This window comes from Haemaphysalis longicornis, unplaced genomic scaffold, assembly GCF_048455015.1.
Source record: "Haemaphysalis longicornis isolate Haplotype H1 unplaced genomic scaffold, Haemaphysalis longicornis Haplotype H1 scaffold_10, whole genome shotgun sequence".
Taxonomy (NCBI): domain Eukaryota; kingdom Metazoa; phylum Arthropoda; class Arachnida; order Ixodida; family Ixodidae; genus Haemaphysalis; species Haemaphysalis longicornis.
In genome coordinates this window covers 63,517,071-63,532,475 of record NW_027526204.1, presented here as the reverse complement: position 1 = coordinate 63,532,475, position 15,405 = coordinate 63,517,071, and the positions used below count along the sequence as shown (strand labels likewise).

Below are 15,405 nucleotides of genomic sequence, written 5' to 3'. Positions count from 1 at the left end.
TCAACGTTATTTCCAACTCTGGTAATAATCCATGTGCAAACGAATTCGCACATGCTCACGAGATAAGAGTTTAGCAACCAGCGGCTCAAAGCAGTTTCATTTATATCAGAGGTCGGCAACATTTTCAGGCGGAGGGCCGGCCCTTGCTGTGTGCCCGAAGCTGACACAGCAAGGGCCGGACGGCAAATAGGAGCGGGAGAAGGGGCTTTTTTTGGACATGCGCAAGGAAAGGAAGTGAAGGCATTATCTGGATAAGTGTGAAGACTGGAAGCGAGATCTTGCTTTGTTCCTGTCTAACCCCATTTAAGTCTGCATTGCCATGTCAGCCTTCAGAAGTGGCAAGGGCAGGGGGGTTCTGAGGGGAGTTCCGCTGGCAGCAGGTTGTCACCCCTGGTGTACATGGTTGCTGCATACGTAGAAATAAAGTGCCGCCAAACAGCTACGAAATACGTGGACAGGTGTTTGGCGATGGGTGCCAGTCGGAACGGCACTGTAATAAGCTTCATGGGCCATTTTTCGGGGCTCAGAGTCTCTGAAGGTTGGCACACACTATCTAGCCGTCCCGTAAGTCCTAATTTGCAGTGACAGTACAAAATAATTGCGCAATTTACCTATAAAGCCACTCCGGCACTGGCCAATGTGCCCCAGCCCGTTGAAGGCCAAAAGTGCAGAGCGTCGTCACATCGTACAACATGGCTGCGCTCAGGCTGCCGCTCTGTAAACCGTGTATATGAGTAACACGGGAAGTGGGAAGGCACCCCTTGGTGTTCACAGTCCACGTGATGGTGGTGATGTGTACAGCCACGAATGTCTGCGAATAACGCCCCTATGCTCACAATATACTTTCAGCTAAGGATTTGGAGTACCAGCAATGCAGCAAATTTAAATACCCAACTTCAAAGAACTGGGGACTTACAAGAAAAAGCTTTGATAAACACCTAACACTAACAAAATAAACCCTGGAAAACCCCCTCTGGATTACACAAAAAATAAACGACAAAAACAGAGCCCTAGATGTACGTCACTAAGTAGGTGGCCTCGAGTGAATATGGATTGGCTGCGGCTCCATCTGGGCAAAGCAGGCTGAGGTCTTGTCATGGAGCAGCCAGCTCCATCGTTACCACCACCAAACAATGGTGTCTGCCCATTACTAGAGTGCACATCTCTGAGGTTGTTTATGGGTGGTGCAGTATGCCCATGTTCTTGGTGAAAACAAGCAGCATAGATAAAAAATGTTAGATGGCTGGGGTTATTTTTATCTAACTGTAAAATAAATTTGCAGGAACTCCTCCAGGAAGCAAATGGCTCGCACGAAAAACGACTCGCAGCATCAAGAACTTTGTTCCATTGACTGCTATGGCTGGGCGACAGCAAACTGGAATTATTCTGCAGAAGCAAAAATTTCACTGTAGCACCGTAAGCATTTTTTTTCCCACAATGGGCAGCCAGGGGCTGGCAAGCATTACTTTACAAGGGCAGCAAAATACTGTCATTACAACAGAGATGGAAAGTAAGTGGTACAAGGCTGCACATTTTTAAGGGCTTCATACACAAGTGTAGCCTGCCGTGAGCCCCTTACCTTCCCCTAGGAAGTAAAAAATTAAGGGCTTCCTCTCACCGAGCAAGTGGCTATGTCAACGGCACACCTCAAATGAGATCCTCCTATTTTCTATCCTCCACCCCGTACTATTTGCTCAGCACTTACTGAATATGGCCCTGACCAGGTAATTCCACAGGCACGAGAGTAAAAGTGCAGGAAATTATTGATTATAAAATTTAATGGTGCTCAAGCTACATCTTGGTTATGAGGCACACTGTAGTGGACGACTCCAGATTCATTTCCACCACCTGGTGAACTTAAACAAGTGTTGACACACTAGCATTTTCGCTTTTTTCCCTCTGTCAGAAATGCAGCCAGAACGGCCGGGGTCGAACCCGCACCCTTGGGCCCGCAGCACAAACACAGGAAATGACACGAGACGTCGGTCTTTTGTGCGTACACATGAAAAAGGAACTGCCGTTTTACTCAATGCTCTGTACAAATAAGCAATGTCGAGAGAATGATAAATTAGGATGCCCTACCCACCCCGTCCCCAAGGCATGTCGTAACCGAGGGTTCGCGTGCCCACCCCCACCCAAAGCAAACTAAAAAGAAACCGCAGTGATGGGAGGCAAAAGGGCCTGGTGACCAGCAAGGGCGGCAGACGGGGACCACGGCCCGGGTCCCTCGGGTGTCCGTCGTCGATCTGTACAGCGGGGTCGTCGCACCGAGGTCAGAGTTCCTCGCGCACGTGCACCTTCTTCAGCTCCTCTATCCTCTTGACAAAGTCCGACTTCTCCACGCAGCCCTCGCACACCTCGTCCCAGTCGCTGAGGATCTTCTTCAGGTCCTTCACCTTCAGCTTCTTCAGGTCCACCGTCTTCAGGTCGATCACCTTCGCTGCAGGGGGTAAACAAGAGGAGGCCGCTCACCACCACACTTTCCCGCCCCCTCAGCATGCATTCCCAAAAGATTAACACTCGATTCAAGCCTGGTCCCGCTTCCGCTCTACGCATCTGCAGTTCATTCCTTGCTCCGTTTCATGCCCACACATAATGGCCCAACCTAAATGCAGTGTTAGTACCGCATTTTCGTGCGTATAACCCGCCCTGCATATAATCCGCATCCCCACTTTCAGCCCGGAAAAAAAAAGAAAAAAAAAAAAAGAAAAAAGGAATCCTTGTGTATTGCTTGCACATTTCATACAGGAAAGGCACCAAAGCTACTGCTCAAGCAACACATCACAGACTAAGACGAAATAAGTGTATATTAAGCAAGTAGAATACACTGACTGCAAGGTGAAAGTCACAATTCACTCTGTGTCACTGCTCTCGCTAGAGCTATCACTTGGGCTGCAGTCGTCACTGTTGTACACGAGGTCATCTTCGCTTCCATCCATGTTTGTGATGCAGCATTTTTGAATTTTTTTGAACCATCTAACCTGGAATCGCCCTGCATGGAAGACTTAGTCATGCGTAGGAGCTTCACGGTACAACATGCATTGCCATGAAGCTGCACTAAAGGAAATACCTCACGTATTATTCGCACCCCTACTTTGCCACTGAAACTTTCGCATTATAGGTGTGCGTTATACGCACGAAAATACGGTAACTGCACACTGTATACGCTGCTAGAGGAACTAACCATTTACAAAGTGAGCAAATGTCACCACGCCCACTTCCACGCAGAAGTAGCAAGCCACACATACCTTAACAGCGTTGAATAATAGTAATAAAAAAGGAACATACAGATGGGGAAAATATTTGGTCGAAGGGATAAAAACAGTGCAACACATGGAACACAAGAACGAAGAAACAGACACAACGAAAGTTGTGCTCTCTCTTGTGTACCACGAGCCACACTGTTTTTATCCCTTCAATCAGGCACCCACGAGCTCATGTTCCGATGGCCCCAACAAAGTGTAAATCTGAGCAGGTTAAATATAATTGCAAGCTAGCGAAAGCAGCGCACGGACGGGGCGACAACAGTGAGCGCTTCATTCCGTTGTCCTTCCTTGGTACCATCCAAGCGCAGTTACCGCTAGCTTGGACTCAAATTTTCAGGTTCCCAGCACAACTTGCCCGCCACCACCAGGCGGGAAGAGCAGAGAAAAAGAGACGTACGGTATCTGAGGTCGCAGATCTGGGAGTCCTTGAGCATGAGCTTCTCGCACACCTTGAGGGCGGGCATGCCCCAACTGAACGGTTTGGTCATCTCGCCCACGATGCGGGTCGCCGACTCCTCCAGGCCGCCCACGTAGTAGCACTGCACGCAACAACGGGCCAGAGGACGCACTTTTTTGGGGGAACGGCGCTCCCATTGGGGCCACTCGGAATGATGGTCGGGGTGGAATTCTAAGTTGCGTGCATTTCAATTGGTGTAGCTGCACTCACGAGGCCTGCTTTTAGCCAATCGGAGCTCGTTCTAAATACACGCTTTGAAAACAGGCACGAAATGGGTGAAACTGAGAATTCCGCCACAGATGTGCATTGTGTACAGTATGTGCCTGCTTACGGCACAAGGGCAGCCAGGGCCAAAAAGCAGCAAAACTCTGCTCAATGGTCTTTCAGTGTCGTATTAGTGGATAAAACAGGTATGGTACGAGCATGACATTAGTAAAAGAGCTTAATATGTGGGTGTAAAAAGCACTAACCTAAAACAAAGATGGTCACCGTGGTTGATGAAGGTAACAGCAACGACTACATAGCCCCCAGTGCCTCAATCGATACTGAAAGAGCCTGAAGTTACATGCAAGTAGGAGGTGAAATTTTGAAAGGCGGCCTAAGCAAAGTTTGTTCATGACCATTGGTTGGTCTTCTATAAAGAAATAAAATAAAAGTGGAAATACAAGCGCCAGAGCACAAGAAAAACTTAGCTGCGCCCATTCATTGACCACACAATGACCAGCAAAGCTCAAAAGAAAAGTCTATTGCATAAAAGTCTGATCATGAAATGGGCTTATGATGGTACTTCCATTTCTTTTACTAGTGCCTTGGTCTAAGGCCCTGCCTAAATGAGCGCTCTTTATAGCTAAACAAACAACTAAACAACGCTTTTTATAATTTGCAATTTGAATTAGCTTAATGAGTACGTATTAGTTTTAGTCTAGCAGACAAACATGGGGTTGCTACAGCCTGTTTAGCAGGCCACCAAACCTAGTGTCCAGTTAAAACAGCTTCACATTATCTGCGCTAAACCTCTGGGTACTATGTCTTTCAATGCTTTTCTGTTTATGGCAAGTGGCCATTCTGTGGCTAGCGTGGAAGCCCAAGCACCAAGTAGGCGCCATTCCCCGGAAGCCCTGCCGGCATATCTGACGCATCCCAAGAAACGGGCGCGGTCACAAAAAGTAAACCCACTTGCAAAACTCATGGGACGGGAGCTACTGTATGCATGTCTTGGAGAAACTTAATAATCATCAGCGCAGAACCAATGCAATTATCATCATCAGTGCCCGCCATCACACGTGAGCAGCTCTAGCTCAAGCTGCTTTGTCGGATGGAGAAACAGCCGGCCAACAAGCACCGCTGAAGGCTGGTGCAACCCCCTTGCTGACAGGGGCACCCCAACGGCCAGTTTTGTCTTTTAATAAAACTTCGGCCGTAGTTTCATGACCAGAAAAGCATGGAATGATGCTGATACTACCTATCATACTAAACTAAGTGAAACTACCCCACAGTTATTCAGTTGCCTGAGAGGTCAATTATAGTATAATTTGTACAGAGATGGTTGTACAACTTGAATTACAGCTGTATTATGAAACCGTACTTCTCCCATAGAAAGAAGCTCGCATACTGATGGCAGATGGAACTTCTCGCTGTTCACAACTCCACCATAAATACACCGCTCATAATAAGCAAGCGTAACTCACGGCAGTGATAAGGTTATCGTTGAGTGATGAGACATACAATTATTTCTTCCCCCATAACTGCATTAGAACCAGAGTTCGAGATTTTACAATAGCATTGGCTTGCCTCAAGTCTTATTCCCTCCACAATGGCAACAGGGCTCCGAAAGATCTCGGCTAAAGTAACACTAAAAGCTCTGCCGTAATGACTGGCACCTCTGACTGAGGTAGATGCTAGTGGCAGTAAAACGACCCTTCCACCTCAGAACAACCTGCACTTATTACAATGAAGACAGTGGCTAAATGCTTTGAGAACGTGGGTCACATAATTTGCACATTATACAGTTAACAAGACTCCTAGTAAGCTCGTGCAACTTTCAAGGCATGACTTTAGCCAGTCACCACCCATAGCGAGGCCCTACTTTGCACTATGCGGGCCTCACTGGATTTGAGACCCAATTTTAGCCTCTTCCGCGCTCTTGGTGCTACGCATTAAAAAAGACAGCCGGAGGGGGTGCCGTTTCAGGTGTTACGCCTGTTTAGAAACAATGTTTGCACTCACCATCCGTAAACAAACCACTCCACCGACAACCATACTGTCCCAAAACTGGTTTCCGCACCAATACTAGCCGTCTTAATCGAGGTTTGACAGGTTGTGGGGTTGAATGCGCCGATGCAACGCAGGCGATGAGGCGCGCCGTAGTGGAGGGCTCCGGATTAATTTTGACCACCTGGGGATCTTTAACGTGTGCCGAAATCTTGTACACATGCGCATCTTTTCTTTTCGCCTCCATCAGAAAAGAGGCCGCCGTGGCCAAGAATCGAACCCTTGTCCTCGTGCCCAGTGTCATAGTTGAGGTTGTCATTGGGCATCTGCCTTTGACGCTGATAAAAAAAGCATGCACCTAATTACCCCCCTCCCTAGTATGTCCTCTCTCCTACATTACATAGTTGGGCAATGAATAGAGACATTTCAGTGCAAATTGAATACTCCAGGAAGCTGAATATTCCTGGAGGGAGTGCACGGCATGTATTTAGGCTTCTCAGTGCTTACTAAACTACCATGGCAATGAAACAACATCCTCACACTATAAATATTCGACCTGGCGAGTTACGAGCCTTCCTACGAGGCACACAAGTTTGTCCCGAATGTTACCATACGACCACACCAAATACTGCTCGCAGTAATATTGTCGGACACTCGCAACGACAAAAACGCCGATTAGAACCTAAACTGGAGCATTTTCAACCCATTGACCAAATAAGGCTTTCAGTACCTTCAGGTAGTTCTTCAAAGGAATGTCTAGATAGATTGTGTCATCACATTTTGAAATTGAATCTGTGTGTCATCATTCGTGTTTCTGTCCCTCGTCTTGTGCTGCGCTTCGATACTTCACTGTGTACCAAGTCACCCAAACCAAAGCTATGCTGAATCTTGCCATCCCAACCACCTTGGCGCAAGAAAATCATATTAACCACCCGACTGCAAACACAAAGGGCTCCATCCATAAAACTCCATGACAAGCGCCACCGGGGCGAAAGGACAAAGGGAAAACGACGCGAGGCGAGAGAGACTTACGAATCGCTGCTCGGGTCCCTTGGCTGTCTTGCAGAACTCCGTGAAGCCTGCCGTGATGGAGTCCTCATTGCTTCGCTCCTCCACCTCGAGCTGGGTGTGCAGCTTCGTGAGAACGCCAACGCACACTGCGCGCAGAAAGTGAAACAGGCGAGAAAATATGACTTGCCACATGCAAGCTTCGCAAAACGCTTCAAGACCCTAACCTACCCCGTACACTTCAAACAGCATGTCGGCGGAAGACGAACAGTTTTCAGACTTGCTCCCAAAACGAGATAAAGTTTAACTAGCAAACCACTGCAGACTGAAATTAAGGGAAACGGCTATTAGCTTTCGCCGGGCGAGCTGAAACTAAACTGCAGAAGGACCCTACGTGGTCATCTCACCCGGGGTCATTGCGCAAGTACTGAGCAAGGTTGAGTTTGAGTACTTGAGTACTGCGTTCGGCGGTTTCAGGACCCCTTAGGTTGTGCCATGTTGAACGCTCACGTGTTAAATTGACAAAAGGCTGGTCATGGCGGCAACGTCCACGTTGTGACAAGATATGGCGAGAAACGTCATGCACTTATTCGAGTCCTCAGGGAGGGGAAAAATTACCTTCGCAGTCGCCGTCCTTAAGGGATTTCCCAAACACGACGAGAAAGCAGGCCTGTAGGCACGCCGAGAAGAGCACCAGGAAGAGGGGTACTTCGACGGCGGATCGCATTGTCACTGTACTCTCTTCCGTCCACGATCACTCAAGACGCCACGGGCCGCTGATCGCCGACGACGGTGCTCGCACCCCCAAACTTGACTCGACGGCGAAATGCCGCAAACGCTCGAGTATTTAGCTACCCACCTAAGCGACGTGTCCTGTACACGCTGGCGGAGACGAAGTGGGCCGAAACAAAACTACAGACAGCGTCAAGAGCGGGGACGCACTTCTTTGAATGAAAATTCGACACGTATCCGGCAAAATTTGAAGGCGACACCTACTGAGTATGCTGAGGACCTGTAGGGACATTTGGCCTCGTGCGATTGGTCCATATCAAGGGCTTCCGTGACGTCAGTTGACGTTTATTCTTTAAAAAGCAACAGACACCATCTTACGCATGTTTCAAAGTTGCAAAAACACTCACTCAAAATAGTTACATTTGTCTCCGCCAAAACGCTAGTGTACAACTCAAAATGTACCAACTTTTGTTTTACTATAATGTTTTTAGAGCACTGTAGTTTCACCAAAACAATTTTAATAAATTTTATTGTTTTTGCACAACAAACAAACATAGTTATTGATTAGTTTTATTTTACACTTCAAACCCAAAACAGTTTGCGTCTAAATGTAAATTTTAATTTAGATTAAGTGCTATGCTATTAAATAGGCAACAATTATTTTAACTTGTGCTTTTTTTTGTTTCTTCAAGCTGTCACTTCAGCTTGCCGTTTGGCGTCGTTCCGACCGGACACTTTGAATCGCAAGCATGGCGGCCTCGTTCGGGCTCTACTTCGGCAACACCAATCTTTGCCTGGCGATTCACAAAGTAAGTACGGAAGACGGAATTGTAATTCGTGGTCAGAACTCCGAGGGCTTTCTCAAGGGCCACGCTACAACATCAGTGCGTAATTGCGCCCGTCAGCCGACTCGTATCGAAGGGTGCCGATTCCGTGCACGTTGCGTGAACAGAAAACGCGTGTTCCGTAAACGCCGGCTGTCGTTTGTGCGTTGTTTCGCCGAGATGAGGCGCCAACGAAAATCACTTGTGCATAGGAGTGGGGGTCGTGCTCCCTCCGACTCGACCAAAGCCTGATAATTCGCCGGTTCCCTTATTACCCAATGCCGTGAAAATTGCCCACAAGCTTCCCGTGCATGTTTGAAGCCGTGTCAGCGAAACGTTGTGAAGAAAACGCCGTATCTCTGATGAAAAGAATTTTTGCGACCCAACTCGATAGTCTCGCGAAGCTAGCTGCGCAGTTCTAACCAACTTCTGCAATGCTGACTCGCCCCTACAACCGATCGTTTCGCGCGTGGAACGTTTGGATAGCAGTTCACCTCTCAGTTATCTGTGATCTGATCGTCCCAGTACGAACGCCCCTCGTAGTGCCAGTCGCTTGCACTTGGCTGCTGTTTCCGTTTGCTATTAAATGTCAAAGCTTTGGACTGTAAGCGGAATGTAATGTAGAACGTGTTCGACGCTGTCAGTTATTTTTTATTCCGCAGATAACTATGAGCCGTTTACTGCTTAGTCGCCTCCTGAATACGGCGTCGCTTTCTTTTTACTCTTATTGATTCGGCAACCAAGTTATTCTTGCCCGGTAGTTCTCCTTAATAAAACAGAACGGTCGTCTATAACGCGTAAAGAAATTTTAAGATACCGTGGCAATGAGTGTTCATTTGAACAATGAATTCATGTTTGTTATGATAATGCATTGCAGTTGTAGTACCACTAGGGCGTCTACCAACCTGGAAAACCGGGAATTCTCAGGTAGTTTGAATAGTCTGGAAAAACTCAGGGAAAACTCATGGAATTTGTGCTTCTGTTGGGGAAAATTAGCTGTACTTTATCAAGGAAGCGAAATGCACGGTAATGCCGGCTCAAGTAACAACTCAAAAGGTGACAGCCCTCCGGAGCTGTCGCTGATGGCGCTGTCTGAAGTCACTGGTTCCTATGAGAACTCGCTTCATACAGCTTGCAAGTCACCCCACACCTCATCCCCTTCCAACCCCCTGTGCGCACCCCTTGTCATGCTTCCCAAACTCCTGAAAGGTTGCGTGCCGCGATAGCTTGTTGCGGCATCATAAGGAATTCTACCGGGGCAGAGGCAGTAGTAGCTTTCAGTCCTATGCTGGAACTCCTGGCGCCATCTACTGTGGTTTCTAGTTAGTTGACACACATTGCGAATCTTTAGTTATGAATCTGGCTTAATAATAAAAACACATTTCTCTTAATTTTCAACTTTAATGTTCACTGCTGTGTTCAAAATGTCTTAAGTATCAAATATAGGCATTGTACCCCGACTTTAGAGTTACTTTTAACTGCAACCTGGCACTATATTCCACTGCGTAGAAAGACAGAGCATGTTTAGGCTCCGTAGCTTTTGCTGCTCGCCAAAAGAACTTTACGTGGAGTCACCATAGTGTGGCGTCGTTGAGGTGTTTCTGATTTCCACTGTAAACCCCGAATAAAGTCTTCCCGCTCATCCTCTGCAGCGCTTTGATGCTAGAAGTATGGCAGCGTTTAAGGGCACCTAACGTGACGGTGTTTAAGATGCAGGTGGCCCTCATCCGAACCAAAATGAACTCTTAGAAGCAGTAAAATACAGCACTGAGACATTGAGTACGAGCTGAGAACATCGCTGTACGGTTTTACGTTTTTTTTTTATCATTTATTCACTGTGAATTTTACTACCACTCTGTTATGTTTTCTTTTTGAATGAGATTAAACTTACTGGTTAGCAATCAAACTTTATTATGTCATTTTTTTGTTTTATAAGGTGCTCTTTAGAGGGTGACAGCAACTGGTGAAGGGGTGTCAGCCCGTGTTGATGTAAAGCAGTTGTGTGTCACTCAGGGAAATTATTAAAAAAGACTTGGGGAAGGAAAAGGGGAAAACTCGAGGAATTTGAAAATGTCAACTTGGTAGACACCCTGTTACCCGTGCCACACATGCACAAAAAATGGCATTAGGAGCTTAATGCCATTAATTGGCTGCTATGCACAAAACTCTAATACCGTCTGCTCTGTCATTTTTGGTTTAAAAAGTTCCGTGCAACTAATTCGCCGTCATGAATGCCTTAAATCTGGCTACTCTTGAATGCGATGAGCACCAAATGAAACGAAACTCACAGCCTCGGGGTGTTGACACGGAAACGTAGCTGAACTTCGAAAGAAGAATTTTTTTTTTTTTTTGCACTCTTGGTGCTGAAGTTGTGAACAAGACGAAATTCACTAAAACAGCGGCAAAAAAGCAAAACATCGTGTTACTCGTCGTTTTAAATTTTTCGGATTTGGCCACCACTGGCAGGCGACAGTAGCTGCTGAAGCCACTTTTAGAAACGGCTCGCACCATTGTTTATAAAACACTGTTTCTCGTAACATTTTTTTTTTTTTTTCACTAAAAACATTCTTAACCCTTGTCAGAAGTTTTTCTCTACGTTAAAGACTTCTCAAATATGAATGCATTTCACTTTTTTGGTCATTATCACCATCATACCTAACACATTTAATGCCTTTGCATTTTCGCGTGTAGCAAGGCCTGCCCAGATTAGGTCGTTCGGTATCTGAAGGCCTTAAACACAAAATGTCATTTTTCGTGTACGTGTGGCACGAGTATAGGTTAATATAACAAGCTAAGCTATTTAAAGGGACAGCGAAGTGAAAATTGCCAACGCTTATCAGGTTCTGTCAGTGAGTAGAAATTTTTGTCTCATGTTATGTGTGAAGTCTGAAAAGAAAAGCGCAAAATGCTATTACATTGGCCACCGCAAAAACCACTGCAGTGACGTCCGACTGACTTGCTGTGTTCTTTCAGTCTTTCAGTCTAACAAAACTGGGATTTTCACCCCTTTTGCGGTTGCTGTCAACTCCCCATTCAATCATGCACACGCATTGAAAGTTCAAACGGGGTGAACAACGGGACGACTATTTTATCAGAAGGATGGCATGAGGCAAGAAGCACATTTGAAGGCGCATCTTTCTTGTTAGTGTATGAGAGAAAGTGCTGATAAATTGGCAAAAACAAGCTCAAAGCATGGCCTGCAAATTGTAAGTGTTATCCCGATAGACTAAATGGGGTGGATTTTTTTTTTTTTTTTTTTTTTCCTTACTCTAAGGAACTCGAAGGAATTAAGGATGCCATGAACATTTTTTTTTTTTTTTTTCAATTCTGAAAAACTAGCCTTTGGTAACTAGCTCAGCTCGATTTCAGCAAGAAAGGTTTTTTTCTTAACTGAAAAAATGCAAGAGATATTTAAAAGCTTTTAAATTTCACTCTATAGTGACATATTGTGGGGGAACATTAAAAACATAATTTCAATATGTTAACTACGCGTTAGCATTCAAGTGATGCGGTAAATCGGTAACTGAGGACCCTTTAAAATCACAAAGTCATGTTTCGTGGCGATGGCTTAATACCCGTTCCACGCGTACACGAAAAATGACATTAAATGTTTAAGGCCTTAAGATACTGAATGACATTAATTGGGCGGGCTGCGCTACATGCGAAAACGCAAAGGCATTAAATGTGTTAGGCATGATGGTGATCATGACCAAAAAGAGAAATTCACCCATATTTTAGAAGTCTTTAACGTAGAGGAAAACGTCTTACAAGGGTTAAAAATGTCTTTTGTGAAAAAAAACATTATGAGAAATAGTGTTTTCTTAAGAGTGGTGTGAGCCATTTTTAAAAGTGGCTTCAGCAGCTTCCGTCGCCTGCCAGCGGTAGCCTAATCCGAAAAATTTAACACGAGTAACACGATGCCGCTGCCGCTGTTCTAGTGAACTTAGTCTTAAAAACTTTGCCACCAAGAGTGCACAAAAAATCGTCTTATTTCAAGTTCAGCTACGTTTCCATGTCAACACCCTGGGGCTGAGAGTTTCGTTGGTTTCATTTTGTGCTCATCACGTCCGAGAGTAGCCAGATTTAAGGCGTTTGTGAAGGCAAATGAGTTGTGCGGAACTCCTTAAACCAAAAATGACATTAGGTCGAATGGCATTACATTTTTGCGTGTAGCAGCGAATTAATGCCATTAAAACTTAAGGCATTAAGCACTTTGTCATTTTTCATGTATGTGTGCCTTGGGTATAAGTCAAAGGCTGCTAACCGCACAAACAAGATTCTGTGATGCCAATAAAAATCACCGAAAAGTGGCTGGGGATTTGCCACTGCTTCGCCTGTTTTCGTTCATATCTCCAATATTTTTTATGAAGTTCACGATAAGACTGTTATTATTGGTATCAGGACAAAGGAATCTTTTTAATGAATCGAACTGCCATTTTGTCTTCATGGCACCTTTGATGCAATACTTCAGTGGCATGCATACATTCAGTGTCACCACAAATGGCAGAGTTCGTTTTTAGAAACTGCGCGTGTGGTAAATTCCAACGAGAAGCAAATCCGCCTCTTTCATTGCGGTGTGCTGCCACCTAGCGTGCCTAGCGGAAGTTGAAGCTGTAGGGTTTGCCGGCGTTTCCTCCGGCTGCGTTCTCGTTGTATGCACGGCAATCCCACATTACGGCGAGGAGCAGCCGAAGTTTTTCTTCTGTGTTGGTGTTATAACGCCTTAAGACGACAGCCCCTGGTCATCACATAATACCAGGCGGCTTCTTATCACTGAATGAGGGCTGGCAGAGAAATCTCTGACAGATCCGTGTGCCGTCCGAGTGGCAGCTCGAGCAGTACTTGGAGTCGTCTGGCATGAAGTGCGATCGCCAGTTCAACAAAGGCCGGCAGTTCGCAAAATGCCTTTAAGCGCTGGACACATGTACGATTGGTACACGCGATTCGCATGCGACTGATCGTTACGACTGTCGCCACTAGTCGTACGCGTGAATTTGAGACGGCCCGATGCGCGCATGAGATGCGTCGTCGGCGTCGCTCCGCCCACAGTTTTTGCACCATGGTCAACTACGACGATCGCTGAGCTGAATTTGTAGATTCTGCACGTTTGTTCGCAAGAAATGGATAAAGCAAGCAATCGTGAAGCGTTTTCTGCCTTCGGAAACAGTCCGCGCACACGCCGGCCGCGCCTGCCAGCTCGGCACACTCAGCGGCTCGAACCGGCGCAGACCACGGTAGCAACCGCGCTTGTCGCTGCTCTTCTGAATCAATCTGATCGCTAAAAAGTTCCACATGCGAGAAAGTAGGTGTTAGTGTGGTGAAAAATTGTGCTAGGGATTGTTGTCAGGGCTTATTTTAAAAGCGGCGATCAGATATATCTGCCGCGATGCAAGCCTACGCTGACCGGTCGCCGCGGCGCGCGGTGTGCCGAGCAGCCGAGAGATGGCGATACCTGCGCGGAAGCATCGAAACAGGCTACGCAGATGTCTTGGTCACCGATCGCTCAAAGGGCAGTTATAACTTAAATAGAGTTCCACATGCGAGAAAGGGTATGATAGTGTAGTGAAAAGTTGTGTTGCGGATTGTCATTCGCAGTTGCACAGATAGCAGCGATCAAATATCCGCCAGGATGCTAAGCCTACAGTTCCCATCACCCGAGCCGACGCGAGCGACGCAAGCCGCCGTAGCCGATCGCGTGCGGCCGACGGGAAGCGATAGAAGCCGACACCGTTCCCTTTTCGGCACTCCGAGTTACAGCGGAACGCAGCACAAGTTGTGGGCATTGTTCCGCGCACAACGAGCGCACACAAAAAATCAAACGATGTAAATACAACCACGACCCCTTCCCGCTTGTGCGGGAGCTGTGGGGAATGTCGTCTGCTGCCCCTACTGGACTGCTTAGGGACTTGGCCGCTAGGGGATTGCGCATGCGCAGTGGGGTTGTGAAAGAGGCGGATTGGCACTGGGAGAAGCCGTCGAAAAGGTACCAAATTCCAAAGAGAGCATTGCTCTAACAAGCACATAACTAAGGCAGAACAGTGACTAATAGTGTATACGCAAGGTTGCACACTCATCTATGCTTAATCCTCCTCTTGAGATTTCAGTGCTGTTGAGATCATGTGGTCTAAATTGAGCTGCAGCCTCCCACCATGTGCACTTCATAGGCCAGGTGTAGTGCCTAAAACCCTGAAAGTAGAATTCCTTTGTCCGCACATTCTCCTCTGTCTGGCTTTGTTGCTCTTTGCTCATCGTTGCTAGTACAAATCTTGTTCCTTCCTCTCCTTTTTTTTTGGCGTCCCATCTTTTGCTCTTCATACTTACTTCATACTTAGGGGGCGTCTCATCTTACATCCAAAAATTTTTTGTGGAAAGCACACACTTTAAGTGTTTCCAATGACAAGTGTCTAAGATTAGACTCCAGCTTTCGGAAACTTTTTACTCTTGCTCAGTGCCCATTGCGCCCGCTCCGCAAAAGCACAGCTCCACATTTCCCGCTCTTCAGCACATAGCCAAGCACGCCGTCCTGGGAGAGGCGCCGAAACAGCCGGGGGAACCCTGTCTGCACTCAGCCCCACCACGTGTAAACCAAGGTGCAATGCGCACATCAGAACTTGTGAGAACGAGGGCTCGGGAATTTTAAGAGCCCGGATTTTAAGTTTTCTATTACCAAGCGTTGCCTCTACCGTCCTTCTTTGTGTGGCTATTTGGACTGAGTCAAGCCTGTTCCGCATGGTGCAAGTTTCCCTGCAAATTTGCTGCTGCGGTGCCGTTTGCACAGAAATTCTCGTTGTTGCGGGAGATTGCCGAATGTTTGGAGCAGTTGAAATTCCCCCGTGAACATCGCCGGGTATTTGCAGTTCGCCGGAGCATCAAAAAATTGATCTTTTTGCCCTGCAAGTGGTGCTGC

At 46.7% G+C, this 15,405-nt stretch overlaps 2 protein-coding genes across 2 annotated transcripts in view; one reads left to right on the top strand and one right to left on the bottom strand.

Annotated features, from left to right (window-relative positions):
• Positions 1 to 1,988: 1,988 nt before the first annotated feature.
• On the bottom strand, positions 1,989 to 7,938 carry Manf (mesencephalic astrocyte-derived neurotrophic factor). The gene is made up of 4 exons (XM_077689676.1): positions 7,561 to 7,938; positions 6,967 to 7,091; positions 3,664 to 3,805; positions 1,989 to 2,440 (listed from the first exon to the last, which is right to left on the bottom strand). The coding sequence occupies exons 1-4, from the start codon at positions 7,667 to 7,669 to the stop codon at positions 2,274 to 2,276; spliced, it is 543 nt and encodes a 180-aa protein (XP_077545802.1). The 5' UTR covers positions 7,670 to 7,938; the 3' UTR covers positions 1,989 to 2,273.
• Positions 7,939 to 8,350: 412 nt separating this feature from the next.
• The window catches only part of LOC144158642 (heat shock 70 kDa protein 14-like), a 50,408-nt gene continuing 43,353 nt past the window's right edge, over positions 8,351 to 15,405 (top strand). The window contains exon 1 of the mRNA XM_077689675.1: positions 8,351 to 8,483. Within this exon, the coding sequence (XP_077545801.1) occupies positions 8,424 to 8,483 (60 nt within the window). The 5' untranslated portion in view covers positions 8,351 to 8,423. The remainder of the gene's footprint in view (positions 8,484 to 15,405) is intronic.